The 16838-nt window shown below is 51.0% G+C and overlaps 6 protein-coding genes across 6 annotated transcripts; 4 read left to right on the top strand and 2 right to left on the bottom strand.

Annotated features, from left to right (window-relative positions):
• Nucleotides 1-8: 8 nt before the first annotated feature.
• On the top strand, nt 9-1720 carry ACHE_60654A (putative pre-mRNA splicing factor; the record flags this gene model as incomplete). The annotated part of the gene is made up of 3 exons (XM_043281851.1): nt 9-50; nt 133-160; nt 210-1720. 3 exons carry the CDS (start codon nt 9-11, stop codon nt 1718-1720), a joined length of 1581 nt encoding a protein of 526 aa, XP_043139290.1.
• Nucleotides 1721-1887: 167 nt separating this feature from the next.
• On the top strand, nt 1888-2628 carry ACHE_60653A (J-type chaperone JAC1; the record flags this gene model as incomplete). The annotated part of the gene is made up of 1 exon (XM_043281850.1): nt 1888-2628. The coding sequence occupies one exon, from the start codon at nt 1888-1890 to the stop codon at nt 2626-2628; it is 741 nt and encodes a 246-aa protein (XP_043139289.1).
• Nucleotides 2629-6073: 3445 nt separating this feature from the next.
• ACHE_60652A (tellurite-resistance/dicarboxylate transporter family protein) lies at nt 6074-7234 on the top strand (the record flags this gene model as incomplete). Its single annotated transcript, XM_043281849.1, has 1 exon — nt 6074-7234. One exon carries the CDS (start codon nt 6074-6076, stop codon nt 7232-7234), a length of 1161 nt encoding a protein of 386 aa, XP_043139288.1.
• A 4032-nt stretch (nt 7235-11266) lies between these two features.
• ACHE_60651S (RNA 3'-terminal phosphate cyclase-like protein) lies at nt 11267-12481 on the bottom strand (the record flags this gene model as incomplete). Its single annotated transcript, XM_043281848.1, has 1 exon — nt 11267-12481. The coding sequence occupies one exon, from the start codon at nt 12479-12481 to the stop codon at nt 11267-11269; it is 1215 nt and encodes a 404-aa protein (XP_043139287.1).
• A 291-nt stretch (nt 12482-12772) lies between these two features.
• On the top strand, nt 12773-13475 carry BNA1 (3-hydroxyanthranilate 3,4-dioxygenase; the record flags this gene model as incomplete). The annotated part of the gene is made up of 2 exons (XM_043281847.1): nt 12773-12804; nt 12929-13475. 2 exons carry the CDS (start codon nt 12773-12775, stop codon nt 13473-13475), a joined length of 579 nt encoding a protein of 192 aa, XP_043139286.1.
• Nucleotides 13476-13955: 480 nt separating this feature from the next.
• On the bottom strand, nt 13956-16527 carry ACHE_60649S (CAP-Gly domain containing linker protein BIK1; the record flags this gene model as incomplete). The annotated part of the gene is made up of 2 exons (XM_043281846.1): nt 13956-16184; nt 16489-16527. 2 exons carry the CDS (start codon nt 16525-16527, stop codon nt 13956-13958), a joined length of 2268 nt encoding a protein of 755 aa, XP_043139285.1.
• Nucleotides 16528-16838: the final 311 nt, after the last annotated feature.

Raw genomic sequence — 16838 nt, 5'->3', positions numbered from 1 at the left:
GCGACAAGATGATGCACCCCGCGAGACAGGCCTACGTCGAGGAGGCAGAGGTAAGTTTCCCTTATTCATTCAAGATTCTCTCTGTTCTCGCCATCTATATATCAGTCAGAGCGCGTACTAACAAACACATAGGACGACGGCATCAACCTGGCCGACCTCCGTAAGTACCAAATAATCCCAACACGCGCTCTTACTAACAACTGCAACAGCCGTTGACCGCGATTATGAACTCCCTCCATCAGCAGCGGGCATTCCCGCCGAACGAGCCTCCGCGATCCTGTCCCAATTCGAACGAAAACGCAGAGCAGCCGCCATGGCCGTCCCGACAGACGACAACCGGGTGCGTATACGGTTACGAGAGCTAGGCGAGCCGATCACACTGTTTGGAGAACGCCCCGTTGATCGAAGAGACCGATTGCGTGAGCTGTTGACGGATTTGTCGGATCAGCAGCAGGCCGCGGCCGTCGAGGCGGGTATGGACATCACAATGGCGGAGGCGGAGGACGAGGAAGAAGAGGAAGGGGACCAGCAAGAGGAGTTTTATACGGATGGAGGGGATGCGTTGCTTGAGGCACGGAAGGATATGGCAAAGTTCTCGCTGCCGCGGGCGAAGGCGCGCGTTGCACGACAACGAGAGGAGTCGACTATACCGCTGCGAACGCATATTAAGCATCGCAAGGCAATCAAGGAGAAGATCCAGGGGTTCGACTTGTACGGGTCGCAGATTGCAGGTGACCGGCCGGTCAGTATATGTCGATTTGCGCCGGATGGACAGACAATTGCTACAGGGAATTGGTCTGGTGCAATCCGCCTAATGAGCGTGCCCAACCTCGAGGAGAAAGGGAATCGGAAAGGACACACGGATCGGGTTGGTGGTTTGGCATGGTTTCCGGGTGCGACACTGCCTACGTCCAATGTGTCTGAATCATCGGTCAACATGGTCTCTGGCGGAGGTGAAGGAAACGTGGCACTGTGGTCACTGGACCAGGAACAACCGTTGGCGACTTTGTCCGGGCACTCGGGCCGTGTATGCCGGACCGAATTCCATCCCTCGGGGCGATATGTCGCATCTGCCTCGTACGACACGACATGGCGACTATGGGATGTGGAGACGACACAGGAACTACTACTACAAGAGGGTCATTCGCGGGAAGTATACACGGTAGCATTCAACAACGACGGATCACTGCTTGCCAGCGGTGGTCTCGACAGTATCGGCCGTATCTGGGATCTGCGGACAGGACGGACGGTGATGATTCTCGAGGGCCACATTCGAGACATCTTCGGCCTCGACTGGGGAGTAGACGGGTACCGGGTGCTGTCCGGCTCCGCAGACGGATGGGTAAAATGCTGGGATCTGCGTCAGGTCAAAAATATCGGAGGTATCGGAGCACACAAGAGTATCGTGTCGGATCTGCGATGGTACAAGGGCGCTGAATCCACGGGCTATCTGCCAACGACTGAGGGCGGAATGGACGTTGACACTCCCACATTGACGACGAAGGAACCAGAAACAGTGCAGCCGAAGAAGTCAGGAACGTTCTTTGTAACGAGTGGATTCGACAAGAATGTCAATGTGTTTAGCGCGGATGACTGGTCGTTGGTGAAGACTCTGAGCGGACATGCGGGCAATGTTCTCAGTACGGATATCAGCGACGATGCACAGTGGATTGCTAGTTGTGGACATGACCGGACGGTGAAGCTGTGGGGGATTGAATAGTCCTGTATACCTTTTCTCAATTAATTGAAAAATTCGATGCCCAAAATATACCCTGTATAGCTAACTAGCTAAATGACATCATCCTTACTAAGCAGAAAATGGCCTCGAACATCCATCTCTGACCTGACAGGAACTCCCTCGCACTGTCAACAATCGATCCGACCACAATGGCTGCCCTACGAACAACCCTCCAACGGCTCCGCCCGGGGTCGTCACCGCTACCCCAATCATTCGCAAACCGCGCATATCAACCCGCGCTCCGCCCATTCATAACAACCCCCCGAACCCTCAACAGCAACACCGAAGACGACATCCCCAACATCAACATCACAAACTACTACACTCTCTTCCCCTCAACCCTCCCCAATGGCCCCCCTCCAGCTACCAAGTTCGATATTCCCCTCCGCACCCTCCGTGCCGAATTTCTCTCTCTCCAAAACCGCACTCACCCGGACAAATTCCCTCCCGGCGCACCCAAACAAAAAGCCGAAGCGCTCTCCGCACTACTTAACGAAGCCTATCGCACACTCTCCGACCCGCTCACACGCGCACAGTACCTCCTCCGCATCCAGCACGGCATCGACGTGACAGCCGAAGAATCCGCGGCAACAGATAAACAAGCGCTCGATCCCGAGACGTTGATGGCTGTTATGGAGGTTCAGGAGAAAATTGAGGAACTTGCGGAGGAAGAGGGCTCGGGCGAAGAGGCGCAGAAGGTTATTGAGGATATGAAGGGGGAGAATAGGGAGAGGGTTGAGGAGGGGGTTAAGGTGCTTGGGGAGATGGTTGAGAAGGGGGATGTGGAGGGAATGAGGAGGGAGTGTGTGCGGTTGAGGTTTTGGTATAGTGTTGGGGAAGGGTTAAAGGAGTGGACACCGGGTGTTAGGGAGATTCGGTTAGTTCATTGAGTTGTGTTTATGTATAGGGCATGGGGGATGATGGTTGTGTATGATGTATGCTCACTCTACTCATTGTATATTATCGGATGCTACAAGCTAGACTTGGATACTGATTGTTGCGAAGGGTACATGACTGTAAATGCGGGATATATACCTGATGGGCATAAAGCCCAAGATGCTCTATATATATATATATATACGACTCCTGCCACGAGCAACATAGAGAAGAAAGCACCATCGTGCTAATAAAGAACATTGTAAGCAACCTACATTAATAGAGCCATATGTGGCCAGTTAAACATATATGTATCTGTATGTCACGATTCACTACATATGGTAGAGTTAGGTATTTGTTACACTTTTACCTAATCGGTCTGGCAAGAGCCTTCATTTCGTGAAAATATAGCAATGAACTGAAAAGATGCTATGATCCCTTCGAGCATTATACATCAAGTACAAAATGAGAATGTTACAGCTTACTGGAGACAGCAGCACCAAACGTACAAAAAGAACTTGATAGAATCGAGCCACAATGTATTGATTTGATAGCATTGGTTGAAAAGTTGAAGAAGAAGAAGAAGAAGAAGAAGAAGAAGAAGAAGTTAACTGTATTCCTCTTCATAAACGCAAAAAAATGTCTTCGCTTAGACAAGATATAGCCCAATAGTCAACAGTGAGTTCTGGAATAGGGCTCTACGCTCCAGGGAATACAAATCCTACATATTACGCCATTGAAGTAGGTAACTCACCGTACACAATACAACCAGCGGAAGCCGTATAGGCCCTAGAGCGCACTCCTGGATGCATAGTCGGCATTTAACACTCCCACAAACATTCCGTCATACCATCATGAACTGCCGAAATCAACCGTTTCGTCACTTTGCCTGCCAGTCTCGACGTATCAATACAATTGCGTGTGACAAGGACTCCTAGAGTACTGGACAACCAAAATACCCTGTAGCCAAGTTCTGCACGACCAAAACAAGCAGGCAACGCTGAAAAATCTTCCAGGATCGACGGAGGTCCGGATAATCATCGGGAATTGGTATCGCTCGTAGCGCCAGCCAAGTTCTGCAAGACGGAAATGGAAGGTGATGGTAGTGGGAGAGAAGGATCTGCTATGAGTGTTTACACCGTACTTTCCTGTATGGAGTACTACTGCCCGTTTCGCCACGAGAACGGAAGGAGGAAGTAGTAAACGAGTGATACGGACAGAATCTTCACGGTCTGAACAGACTCTCGGCAGCTTAATCAGTGGAGACTAGAGCATTGATGGCAGCATTGTATATTCAATGTCTTTGTCATTGGTTTTTGGTGAGGGGGTAGTATTCACCGTGGGAGCGAAGATGCAGATGGCAGGTATCTGAGTGATTTATTCGAGCCGGGAGCTGAATGCTACCTTGCACATCCCGAGAAGCGCGGGAGTTGGATATGCAGCATTAGTAGCCGAGCAAATCAATCTGCATCAAGTATTGTCTCCGAAAGACATGCAGTGACAATCACAGTTTAGAAAGTCTGGAAGGCAGGAAAATGAAACCGTGACCAACCTGATACTCCCACAGGACCCCGTGCACCTGTTTCTGTCACTAAGTTTGTTGACACCCACACCTGGACCCTGCACTGGGCGCCCGAAGGTGCAGCAGTGTCGGGTTGAAACGACAGAGTTAGGACCGGTCTCGACCGGAGATGGAAAGGACGAAGAGGAAACAACGATCATCCGGGAGAAGACGTTGACCACAAAGGAATGAATTTCATTCGTTCGTGCCCGGCGGTTGCTGAAGTGATGTGGGATGGATGCAGAAACCAATAGACAGGACAATGTCGCAGCGCTGAACGAGAGTTGGAGGGCGGATGCATCCAATTCATTCCAATACAAACCCCCGCTCGTATGTCACGGTCACTTCCACGCCAAGGTATGTCCGCAAGAGAATCCCGGCCACTCGTCAATTGCTGCAGTATCGGACATTGCCAAGAACGTGAGCGATACGCACCTTTTCCGGATGAAATAATAATCTCTCGCCCTATAGCAACGAACACACCGGCTGAAACCGACATTCGGGAGCGGACAAAATACGACCAATCCCGGGAGCTTGTGTTATGTACCTGTAGCGAAGTTACAGAATGTTGCCGAGTGGGAGTCGGTGGTGTTTCGGGAGGGTAAGAAAGGGGCGTGCCCGGATGGCCCGTGGTGATTTGCTCAGAGGTCAGGGTCTAGGACCCGGAAGCCCCGGGGTTGCTAAGAATCGGGAAGCGAAGTGAAGGGGGACCACACGAACCACCGGCGGGCCGTGAAGAAAATCTTTCGGAGGTCGTTTCTGGTTGCAATACACGCGGGTGGGTGATTTGATATCATTGGTATGTAAGATGAGGACGGAGTGTAATGCATATACCCTAGACCATACGGAACAAAGCATACACAGCCGTATACAGCGCCAATGCAATTGACGCTGGACATGTATCTGCCTGACCCCTCGTGCCCAGACAGCCAACGGGACGAGAAAATAGATTAGTGATAGACATGACTAGTAGCAAGAGATAACGAGGATTCCATCCTCGCCCAGAGTCTTGTCGCAGTGGGATTGTGGCTTTTAGAGGCAGCATTCCTAATTCCAAGATTGGGAGGAGAAAAAAGGCGCCCAATAGACTTTGCTTGGCTTGGCACTTGGCATTAGTAGCTCGCATCATAATAGTATACAGCTTAAAAGGGATATACAGAAGAGATAACAGGGGTATACAGTGTATGTTTCCGATGTTGTGTATGAGAGAGAGAGATGTTGATGTTGTGATCCTGCCCTATCCTATACAGTTAGGATATTCACAAAATCCCCGAGCCCTGTGCAAGTATTGAAGTTATACATCTTTCATAAATGGAATGTATATTCGTGATCGGCGGAAGCCAAAATAGATCCGCCCGCCAAGTCGCCAAGATATCCACTGCGTCGCCACGTCTTGGTGCCGATCGCCCCTATCGGTCCGTACGGAGAACGGAGTACCAAGTAGGAAACGGGGTCTAGTATGAAGAGTATAGACTTACTATGGAGAGACATGGCATGGACATACAACCATAGAGATGGAGACAGTTTGTGTCAGTAAGGGTTCGAGATAGTAACACAGTGCAGGTACTGCATACAGTCACACAGCACACCCAGGCAGCTTTATTCTCAGTGGCAGTACAGAGTACATACTACTTGCGTCGCCCCCCTGATGTGCATCTTGGCCGTTTCTGTATCTTGGCTTCCGGAGGTGCAAGATAACGATCCATGGATGTTTGCCCGAACTTCCCGTTGTATAAGTATCGGCCCCTATCCCGAGCCCTATTCTGGTCTGTTCGGTATCATTCATTCATTTCTTTTCTATACCCATTCAATTATAACCAATATACATTCTCTATCTCTATATCTTTCCTATTCTATACTCAATTCTATACTTCGTTCTATACATCAAAGCCGCCGCAATGTTTACCCCACCCTCCTCTTCCCAATCCGAATCCATCATGCTCAAAGGAGACCCTCCCCTCCGCTTTTCTGACCGTCTGCACCACTTCACCTGGGCCTGGTACACCCTCACAATGAGTACTGGTGGTCTAGCAGTCCTCATCATTAACCAACCGAACACCTTCTCCGGCATCCGCGAGATCGGTCTGGCAGTCTACATCTTCAACCTCATCCTCTTCGGCCTCGTATGCTCCCTCATGGCCGCACGCTTCGTCCTCCACGGCAACCTCCTCGACTCTCTCCGCCACGACAGAGAAGGCCTCTTCTTCCCAACTTTCTGGCTCTCCATCGCAACCATCATCTGCGGCCTAGACAAGTACTTCGGTGACGAACCAGGTGCATCCTTCACCCGCGCCCTTGAGGTCCTCTTCTGGATCTATTGCGCTTGCACCCTCCTCGTCGCAGTCATTCAATACTCCTTCGTCTTCACCTCGCACTCCTACGGCCTGCAAACAATGATGCCTTCTTGGATCCTCCCCGCTTTCCCCGTCATGCTAAGCGGTACAATTGCTTCTGTCATCGCCGCGAATCAGCCCCCGCGCTCCGCTATCCCCATCATCACTGCCGGCGTCACATTCCAGGGTCTCGGCTTCTCCATCAGCTTCATGATGTACGCGCACTACGTCGGCCGCCTGATGCAATCCGGCCTCCCCAACCGCGAACACCGCCCCGGAATGTTTATCTGCGTCGGCCCACCAGCCTTCACAGCCCTTGCACTCATCGGCATGGCGCAAGGCCTTCCAGAACAATTCGACCTCCTCAACGACGGCGACGATCTCGCACTAGACGGCCGCGTACTGCAACTTCTCGCCATCGCGGCGGGTGCATTCCTCTGGGCGCTTAGTCTGTGGTTCTTCTGCATTGCTGTTATCGCAGTTATCCGTGAACGACCCACTGCGTTCCACCTGAGCTGGTGGGCGATGGTCTTCCCGAACACGGGGTTTACGTTGGCTACGATTAGTCTGGGGAATGCGTTTAACTCGCCCGGTGTGCTTGGTGTGGGGTCTGCGATGACGATTGGGATTGTGTGCATGTACATCTTTGTGTTTGGGGGGCATGTGCGCGCTGTGTTGAAGAAGGATATTATGTATCCTGGGAAGGATGAAGATGTTTCTGAGTAATTTCTGTTTTTCTTTACCGGTTTTGGTTTAGAAAAAGTGATTCCTAGGCGTTTGGGACGGTGTTCGTTTGTTTCGCATTGGTTTGATTTGATACCATAGCAGGCGCTTCTTTCATTTTCTTCGTTTCGTTTCTTTTTGTGACCTTCGATACAGTCATTCCCTGCCATTTTTCCTTGTTCTGTTTTACTTTCTGATATCGACTTGACTAACCCCTTTTCTTGTCTACTTTCTTTGTTATTAGAATTACTAGACTGTACATAGCCTTGCATTTTCCCATTGAATACATACGCAATCTAAATTGAAGCCTTGAATAATTGGCGCAATCCATGTAAGCATATGATACCCCGCAAGTACAATAATACCCCTGATTCCGGAGACTCGGTGATATTTGCTTATCGTAGCACGGACTGGAGTACATACGATATCATACGTAACAAACCACGAACTCAACCAGACTTATGATGTATTTGTAAATATCCATTATACTCTATTAAAATCTATAGATAATGCAGAAACAGGCACATGCGTACTTGCCCAATTCCATAAAAAGACGCATCCACGCCAAGACCAAGAGGCAGAAAGAAACCATGATAAACACAGCCTCGCCATTCCTTCCGGACTTCTGCAATGCGATGCAATGCAATGCCATGAATAATAGAAGGAAATAGAACAACCATGATCGACATTGAATAATTCTGCCTGTTTTCTATCTCTGTATCCACATATGATGGCGTTGTTCTGGGCAAAAACGCGTCGATGCATGTAGCGCGCTCTGATTGGTCGGTCATTCCTTGTCAGCCCTAACTATTAATATTTCCGGTTTTGGGTCTTGGCGGCATGTGCAGAGAACCAAATCTCGGAGTCATCCGGATGTACTCTATTATAGACTCAGAATACATCAGCCAAGATTTATACTCTACTGTTTGCAGAATTTCTACGACATGGTACATGGTGGAGAAAGAATAATCAATTCGTATCCCCCATTTGACGAGTGCCAAGGGAATCTCCTTTCCGACAAAACCTTGGCCAGGACACGCAACTACATACAGAATACCTGTTACTCGAACAATACCCCCCAGCACCTCAGCTTCATTGCCAAGGTAGTTGAATTATGCCGCCATTGGAGTGTCGATGGCTCATTTGCAATTGGTCGTGCTCGTGTCGTTCAAGAACAAGTCTGAAGGTGCGTATATAAGGTTGATTCAGATTGATCTAGACCGATTAAGTATTACCAGGCAGTCTTGGTAAGAGAAGTACGCAGGCAGTTCTAAAAGGAAGCTGGTCTGTGGTGCGGACGATTGTTTTTAGCCAGCCTAGTCCAGTTAGTATCTGCGGCTGACTGGAGGTTGCAAGGGTACGTACAAGTTCTGTCACTTACTGGGCCTGCCGCGGTGCAGACTAAAGCTCAGTGAGGGGAGATCGCATTCGAAACGGCCGAACGCTATCAGAGGCGGTATATGCGACTGGAGATGCAGATGGATGCTTCCAATCTGACATGCAACACATTAGAATCTACCAAGGAAAACATTTGATGCTGATGGGTCATACTCGCTTCGTTGCTTGACTGGGCTGCTTGCGGGAAGACCATTGCTTTTAGCCAGCCTATTATTGACAGTTAGCACAATGATCGGTAAAGTCGTCAATGTGACAGACCCTCACAAATTCTGTCGCTCACTGGGCCTGTCTGCAGTACAGGCAAGGAAGCAGAATGTTGAGATGGGTCAATGAGATATCGAAACGAGGATCGGATGCTCATAACCAGCCTTGTTGGGTTAGAAAGCACTTTTTTCGACAGCAGTGAGACTCCTTACTGGGATGTCACTCAGCTGGAGCGCCCGAGTGGACAATTTTTTTTTTTGAGTCAGCCTAATATCAGTTAGTCTTAGTAGGATAAGGTAGATGGGATATTATACTCACAAGCTATGTCACTCACTGGTTCTATCCATGGTGCAGACAATGAAGGAGGAGGAAGATTTCAAACAGGTACGATGGCGTCATGACATCGACAGAAGCCTTGAAGTATGAGCATCAACGATGAACTGGAACAGTACAAAGAGACATACAAGTGCTTCGAAGAAGCTGAACCGCCTGCTGTGCGGATGATTGTTTTTAGCCAGCCTTGCTATCGTCAGTATGAGTGAATATCGCATGACAAGACCGGGGGCGCATACAAGTTTTGTCACTTACTGGGCCTGTCCGCAGTGCAGGCAAGGAAGACGAGAAAGAGGAGGTAGACTAGCTATAAATCATAAGCAGTAAGAACAGGGAGGAACTTCCCTGAGACGGGCCCACTTTTGTCACGTCAAAACGTGCTGGGCCCGGTGCTCATGGCCAGCCTGCCACTGTCAGTACCGACATATGTACTATGGAAACTACGAAAATGACTCACCAGCGCTGTCACTAAGCTGGGCTTCAGGCGGTGCGGGCGAAGTGTTTTTAGCCAGCCTTTTATCATCAGTATTAGGAGAGAGCACTGTGGCGACACTGGAATGAAAGGAAGTACTCACAAGTTCTGTCACTTACTGGGCCTGCCCGCGGGGCCTTCCCATGAGCAGGAGAGTCATACCAAATCCAGAAGGATGTGGTAGAGTGAGGAAGGAGCGAAGGAGACGAGGAGATGGGAGGTCGAGGGAGCGAAGAAGAGGAAGGAACGAACGAGTGTAGGCAGTTACCTGACGACAAGTAAGTCGCAGGAAGATAAAAGAAGGGAAGGGACGATGATAAAAAGATACTCAGACCGTCGTTGCCGTGGAGTGACAAGACGGTGTCTGCTGCAAGAACTGGCAGGTGCGAGGTAGTTGTAGGAGGAAAGAATTCGGGCGAGCGAGGGGAAGCGACGAGGGGTATTTATAGCTGGAGCCTTGGGGGGGGGGACGCAAATCGCGCTAGTGAAAAGCGAGACGAAGCAGGTAGGAGGCCTTAGAATGTCGTGATGGGTGCCTGGGCGAGTTGGTCGCTCCTGCCGAAAAAGGCAAGTAGTAGGGCCGGCAGGGCGGTCGCGGGTAGGCCGGGGGTGGCCGGACGTAGGACACCAGCTTAGAATCCTTGAAGCTTCAAACGTCGAGGAACAAAATATTCGTCTCATGCAGTCGAGATATGTTGTCCATAGGGCTGAAACTGATCAAAACTCATGACAGCGGGAGGTACACACGATCAGCAGGGTCTGAAGGGTAAATCGCGGCGCCACGGCAGTTTTACTCTCGATCGAGGGCAGAGAGGCTCCATAGACTAACAAAGACTGGTCAGTAGCAACAGGAAACACACGTTCATCATTCACGCCAGGTCGACTGTCCTTTTCCTTTCTCCGTGCCAATCCATGTCCCTTCCTCTCCGTGACGGTCCAACGACATGAAACACATTTACCAACGTAACGGACCAAACGAACGAAGCTAGATGAAGCAAGAGGAAAAGAGGGTTGAAAAGGAAATAAAATGTATTAAGGTTGGTTATATACAAGAAAAAGGATTCCATAAACGGGAGACAAGTTGTACTGACGGCGGTTCAGCCTTTTTGTACACAGGTAGTCCGTCGGGCATGAGCATAGGCATTAGCATTCCAATGCCGACCGCAAGCCAGGTATCGGATGAGATGGCAATGGGCCAGTCCACAATCACTGCGCCCTTACGCAGCCCCTTCGACTCCCTGCAGATAACCATAACATCCGACAGGCCGGTATCAAGTTCAGCGGTGAGGCCACGACAAGTTGGTGGTTTGATCCCCGACCACGTGTTGAGGCCCGACACAAGTTGGCGGGTCCGGGGTAGTACGAAGTGCATGACATCCAATCGCGAGGCGACTACGCCGAGAGGGTATCAGTGACGTGGTTTGAAAAAAGAAATATAACAGCTGCCTGTCAGGTCGGAATAGCAGATGCAAAGAATCGTTGGCCGGTCTGCTAACTTGTTGGTTTCACGTGAAATAGTAAATTCCTCGACACGGTCCTCGATATGAATACCGAAGCACGGAGAGCAAGGCTGCATGGACCGTGCAGTGGTAGCCGTGGCAGAAGGGTTTCTTTTGGCGTGGTGGCATTCAAGCAACCTTACGTCCAACATTACCGATACCGCGTCCAACAACACTGACAATAACGTCGCCATGTTCATTTTCCCCTGCAGCATCACGGAGACCCCAGCCTGGTGCGCCGAACTTGGCCAGATCCCTCGCGAGTTGAACAGTATTCTCGTCAGCAATCACATCCCGACCGACTTGAATCCGGCCAACATCCTCAGATCCCATCGTCATGAGAGTCAACATGGTTGCGACGGCTGGGGGTGCGACGCAGCCGCCCTTGGAGACAGTTTCGAGTAGCTGATAAGCACACTGCTTTCCGATGTCCTCCGGCGGTTGACCACCCTCAGGTGGAGATGCCACATCGGCAGAAAATAAGCATCCAGTCGACGACTCTGCGACTAGCGACAATCCAAATCCAAGACCGATCTTCTTCTTTGCGGTGGGGTTGTTTCGCTCGGGTGCAGGCACCAGCGGAGCAGGCGACATGTCAGAGAAGACGTAGGTGTCGGGGCAGAGACGGTTCAAAACCCCACGGGCGGTTTCAATCATTCTGGCGTTGTTCGAGCCAGAAACACCGACGGAATAGGCTACACCACGGATACGCTTGATTCTGCCGCCATTTAACAGATGCAGAGTCTTGGGAAGACGAACTTGGTGACCGAAAACCAGCTGCACTTCTCCACCACCACCCTTGCCATTCGGACCGGGGTTCGACCTGCGCAAAACACGGAGCTCAATGTTGTTGAAGATTCCGAACTGGTTGTAAAGCGGAAGGATGGCGGTTCGAACGCTGTCAACCGACATGTCGCCCGTCGGGGTGGAAGAAGTAATCACTCCGGGACCGGTGAAAATGACCTTCAATGGTGCCTTGGAGAACGGAGCCAGCAGACATAGAGGAATCAAGTAATAACTCAAGCCACGAGTACATCCTGCCGGCAGCTCATGCTTGATTACACCTCCACTGCTTGTTCCAGCACCAGCAGCGCTTCCTGTAATCAAACCCGGTTTGTAGACGATGATGGTACCGGTGTACGAAATTTCCATTTGTGAGCCATTGGTCACGGACTCGAGAAGACGGAGGAAAGAAATCTCGTGCTGCGCCAATCCAGGGTTCGTAGGTGACGAGGAACGAATTTGGGAGATATGGACCGTACGGCCTGTCAATGTCGAGAGGACGAGACGGTATGGGAAGTTTTTATGGCCGGTAAACCGGAGCGGGGGTTGGGAGGTCGTCATCTTTGCTGTGCTAGAGACAGATCTTCAGAATAGAATCGAATTCCCCTCCGTATTTTCCTTGAAGAATCGCGCCTTCCAGAGCTCCAAATAAAAAAAATGGAAAAACCATGTCGAAAAATTGTCGGAGAATGGTTCTTCCTGTACCCGCACGGGCCTTAAGTCCGGCCTTATCTCCATATGGCACGTGACATCACTTGGGTTTCAGCTCGAGTCAATGACTGCGGAGTACTGTCGTTACTGAAGAGAGAAGGAAAAGGACCTTGACAGAAAAGAAGAGTTCCAGATGCAAAGATGCTCCCTCCTGCGCTGAATCTCCCGAAATGGTAACCAATCCCCTAGTTAAGTCGATTCCCCCTGTCCTCTTGCCCCTCCCCCGCCGCAATTATCCAGGTTTACATACTGTGAATCATACTAGCTAGCGACCTTCTAACGATGATTTCCCTGTAGGCTCGAAGCTAATTCTCACCTCCTCCAACCTCCGGTAAACAACTACTGCGTCTACCACCCCACCACCCCGGGAACCGCCGGCTACACAGTAATGGTAGTCGGCGGCCCCAACGCCCGCACCGACTACCACATCAACAGCACCCCCGAATTCTTCTACCAATACCGCGGCTCCATGCTCCTCAAAACAATTGACACCTCGACCACCCCGCCGACCCCACAGGACATCCCCATCCACGAAGGCTCAATCTTCCTCCTCCCACCGAATACCCCGCACTGTCCCGTCCGATTCAGGGATACGATCGGTGTTGTGCTGGAGGCGCCGCGGCCAGAGGGTGCACTGGATACGATGCGGTGGTATTGTCGGGGGTGTGGGGAGATTGTTTGGGAGAAGAGCTTTTTGTGTACGGACTTGGGGACGCAGGTTAAGGCTGTTGTGCAGGAGTTTGAGGGGGATGAGGAGAAGAGGAAGTGTAAGGGGTGTGGGAAGGTTGCGGATGTGAGGTATGTGGAGGGGGAGGTTGTGCAGCCGGGGAGGTTTCCGGAGTAGATGTTTTCTTTCTTCGTTCTGTATAGTGAGATATGGGATGGAGAATGTGTTACGAGTATGATATTGATGCCCGCGGAGCAATGCATATTAAGATTTAAGATTAGGATGGCCTTGCGTACAGTTATAGTAGTAGGGATGGGATAGTAGGAATGGGACAAAGAAGGATTATGATGAAAGGGGAGAAAGATAAATGTTGTACAAACATTCAAAAAGCGTAGGAGATTGAGAGAAAGGAAACTGTATTAACACAACATAGCAGTTGAAAACCTCCAACTGGCAGAGAAAGAGGGAATAACAGGAAAAGACATCCTGAAGATGAAGAAAAGACCGAAAAGGAACAATAGAGAAATGGAAAAGGAAAAGGAAAAGAAAGAAAGGAATAAAGCCGCCCCAGGAAATAACCATCTCAAACCAATGCAAAGAGCGCATCAATGCGTCGAAAAATAAGGCAGCATTCTAATGCCTTATGCATGTCCGTGTCTAGTCATCAAAAGGACAATCGATACTTTCGTGTCCATCTCGCTCACAAAGAGCGCACCACTTCGACCCATCAATCACCCCGGACGACTTGCCTGCAACCGGTGGCAGGGACGAAGTCGCTCCGCTGCTAATCCCCTTCAATCCTTCCAGAACAGCGTCGCGGCCGGTTTTCTGGGATCCGGTGGGTTCACCATGGCTGGTCATGCTGTTTGAAAGGCTGGAATTCCCTGAATCCTCTGCACCAGACGATTCCGGTGTAGGCTTGTTCTGATTCTTGGGTGACTCTTCGTTGTCGGAGGGTTGTTCTTTCGAGGCTGGGTTCTTTTTGGCGTTGTTACCGAACATGCTGGTGCAACTCAGGATGTCGTGACCGTTGGCCTCGCAGATCTCGCACCACAACGCGCTGCCGTCATCTGATTGGCCATCAGTATCGGACTCGTGCATGGTCTCCAACTGACGGCTGGAGCTCTCAGAAGCCGTGCGGTGGTGGGCGTAGAAGGGATGCTGGCCGCCGTGATCTTGGGACTCATTGGGCACCACTGTGCGGTCAGAAAGACGATGAGCGTGGTTGACAGTGTTTGCAACTCCGATATTTCCAGTGGAACTGGAAGGTTTGTGCTGTGTTTTGGGCGCGGCCGTGATCGTACCACTACGAGCACGGCTGTTGTCATCAAGCTGCAGTTGATGGAGCTCGCGCTCCAATTCTTCGATCCGGGAGGTCTTCTTATCGTCGATGTCCTCGAGTTCCTGAAGACGCTGTTCCAGGGTCGCGAGATGCGCCGGATCCTGGGATGCACCGCCATTGAGTTGCAAAGCTGACAGGTTGGGATCGCCTCTGCTCAACGAGTGGATGATGGCTTTAAGACCGCGAATCTCGTCATCCTTCTGGTCCAGTTCCTTGGAAGGCAAAGATCCATCTGCTGGCGATTGCGCACTGTGCGTTCCTGAAGAGTTTCCACGTTCCTTGTCCAGCTCGAGCTTGGTCCGTTCCACCTCGCCGCGCAAGAATTCAACCTCGGCCCTTGCTTCGGCCTCCCCACGCCTTGCGTCCTCAAGACCCTCCTCCAATTCAGACACCAGTTCTTCCAGCTGCTTCAGCTGCTGTGCAACAGCTTCAACGTCTTCATCCCGTTCCTGCAGTTCTCTGTTTTGTTGCAGTAATTCTTCGAGACGCTGCTCGTAGACCCGCTCTGTCTCAGAAGCGGCAATTTCCAATGTGTCAAGGGTGCTGCGGAAATCTGCCCGGTGTAGATCGAATTCTTGTGTCAATTGCGCGATCCTCTCGTTCTTCTCGCGCAGTTGGCTACGGATCGAGTGACCATCCGATCCTTCCAATTCTTCCAAGGTGCTTTGGAAGTCAGACAGCAGACCCGCCTGCTCACCAAGCTGCTTGTCTCGCTCCAGTAATTGTTTCTCCAAGCTCTTCACATTGTCCTTCAGATCTTGTATTTCCGTAGACATGGAATCCCTTTGGTGAATATCCGAGGTTCTTACAGAGACAGAAGAGACATCGTCTTCCGTACTGAGGCGAGAGGGCGGTCTTTCGGACATCCGCGACGGGGTTTTGATCGGGCTGCGGGGGAAGCCATTGGGACTGGGAGCAGGGCGTGCCGTGCCTGAGGGTGTGCGCAGTCCGCTAAGACTCAACTTGGCCGGGCTCTGGGTTGGTCTCTGCGGTGATTCTGGACGAGGCAAAGAAGGACGCCTCACCTGTGGTCGACGCGCAGCGGGACTGGGACCGACAGACTTGCTGAAGTTGACGGCGGGCCGTGCTGGTGTTGGCGGGACGCCGCCCGCTACACTGGCAGAGAAGGCTCGTTTGGTGACATATTTGCTATTGTTCATCGGCACGAAGATCCCAGATCCTGGACTGGTCGTTGAGAAGTATTTTCTGCCTTCCACATCGCCGCTATTCTTCCCCCGTCTGGCATGTTCCGACGCCAGTTCGATTCCAGCAAACTTGCCTGGTTTACCGGCCACTGTTCCCAAGTATTTAACCGTTCCATACATTCCCCCGGGGACGTTCACCACGTCCCCGACCTGGACATCGTCCAGAGGCGCCATCGGATTTGCTTTTGCTCGGACGTAGGCGTTGCTATCGGACGACAGACAGGGGGGAGGGGGGTATTCCGGGTTCAGGGATTCCGCAGGGGAGGGGATACAATAGCGGCGAACGAAGCGAGCGGAGCTGTCGTCGAGTTTAGAATCGGACTTCGTATAAGGAGAGATCTATCAGATCAATAATCGGTTAAATTGAGTAAAATTGATCTCGAGCTGAGAAAAGAAAGGGGAGAGGTGTAGTAGTGTTAGGTCATGGTTAGCAGTAGTGGTGGACGCTGTCGGTATTATCTTTTCTCCAGCGTCTGTTGGGCAGAAGCCAAAAAAAAAAAAAAAAAGGCCCGACAGAAAGGGGAAGAAAGAACAGACGGACAGAAAGACAGAGATAGCTTCAGATATACTGAGATTGCTCTCCAATTCAGGCCAATCCCTACTAACAATAATCTACCCTGGTCTATTTGTATCTCTCACGAACCATGGGTTTGCCATTCCCGCCCGCTCCACCGGCGAGCATCAGACAACATCGTCTTCCTCTCTTCCTCCGCCAACCTCTCCTCTGTCATCCCCAGCTTCATCTCATCTCTTTGCTCTGTTTCGTCGCATTAGATCTTATTCTTTACTGTTTTGAGGTGTAACATCCTGGTGCCTTGCATTCCAGCCTCTTCTTCTTGCCTTGAGGACACTTGTCTCGGCTCACGGCCCCCATTGCGATCCTGCCCTGCCACGACCAGACCATCTGTCGACCACGTCCAATTAGCCTCAGCATTGTCTGCCAGACAAGCCATAGACAGTCGAAACACTGTCGCGCGGTGGAGTCCTACCCGT

Source organism: Aspergillus chevalieri, chromosome 6 (genome assembly GCF_016861735.1).
Source record: "Aspergillus chevalieri M1 DNA, chromosome 6, nearly complete sequence".
Lineage (NCBI taxonomy): Eukaryota > Fungi > Ascomycota > Eurotiomycetes > Eurotiales > Aspergillaceae > Aspergillus > Aspergillus chevalieri.
This window is presented reverse-complemented; position numbering and strand designations above follow the sequence as displayed.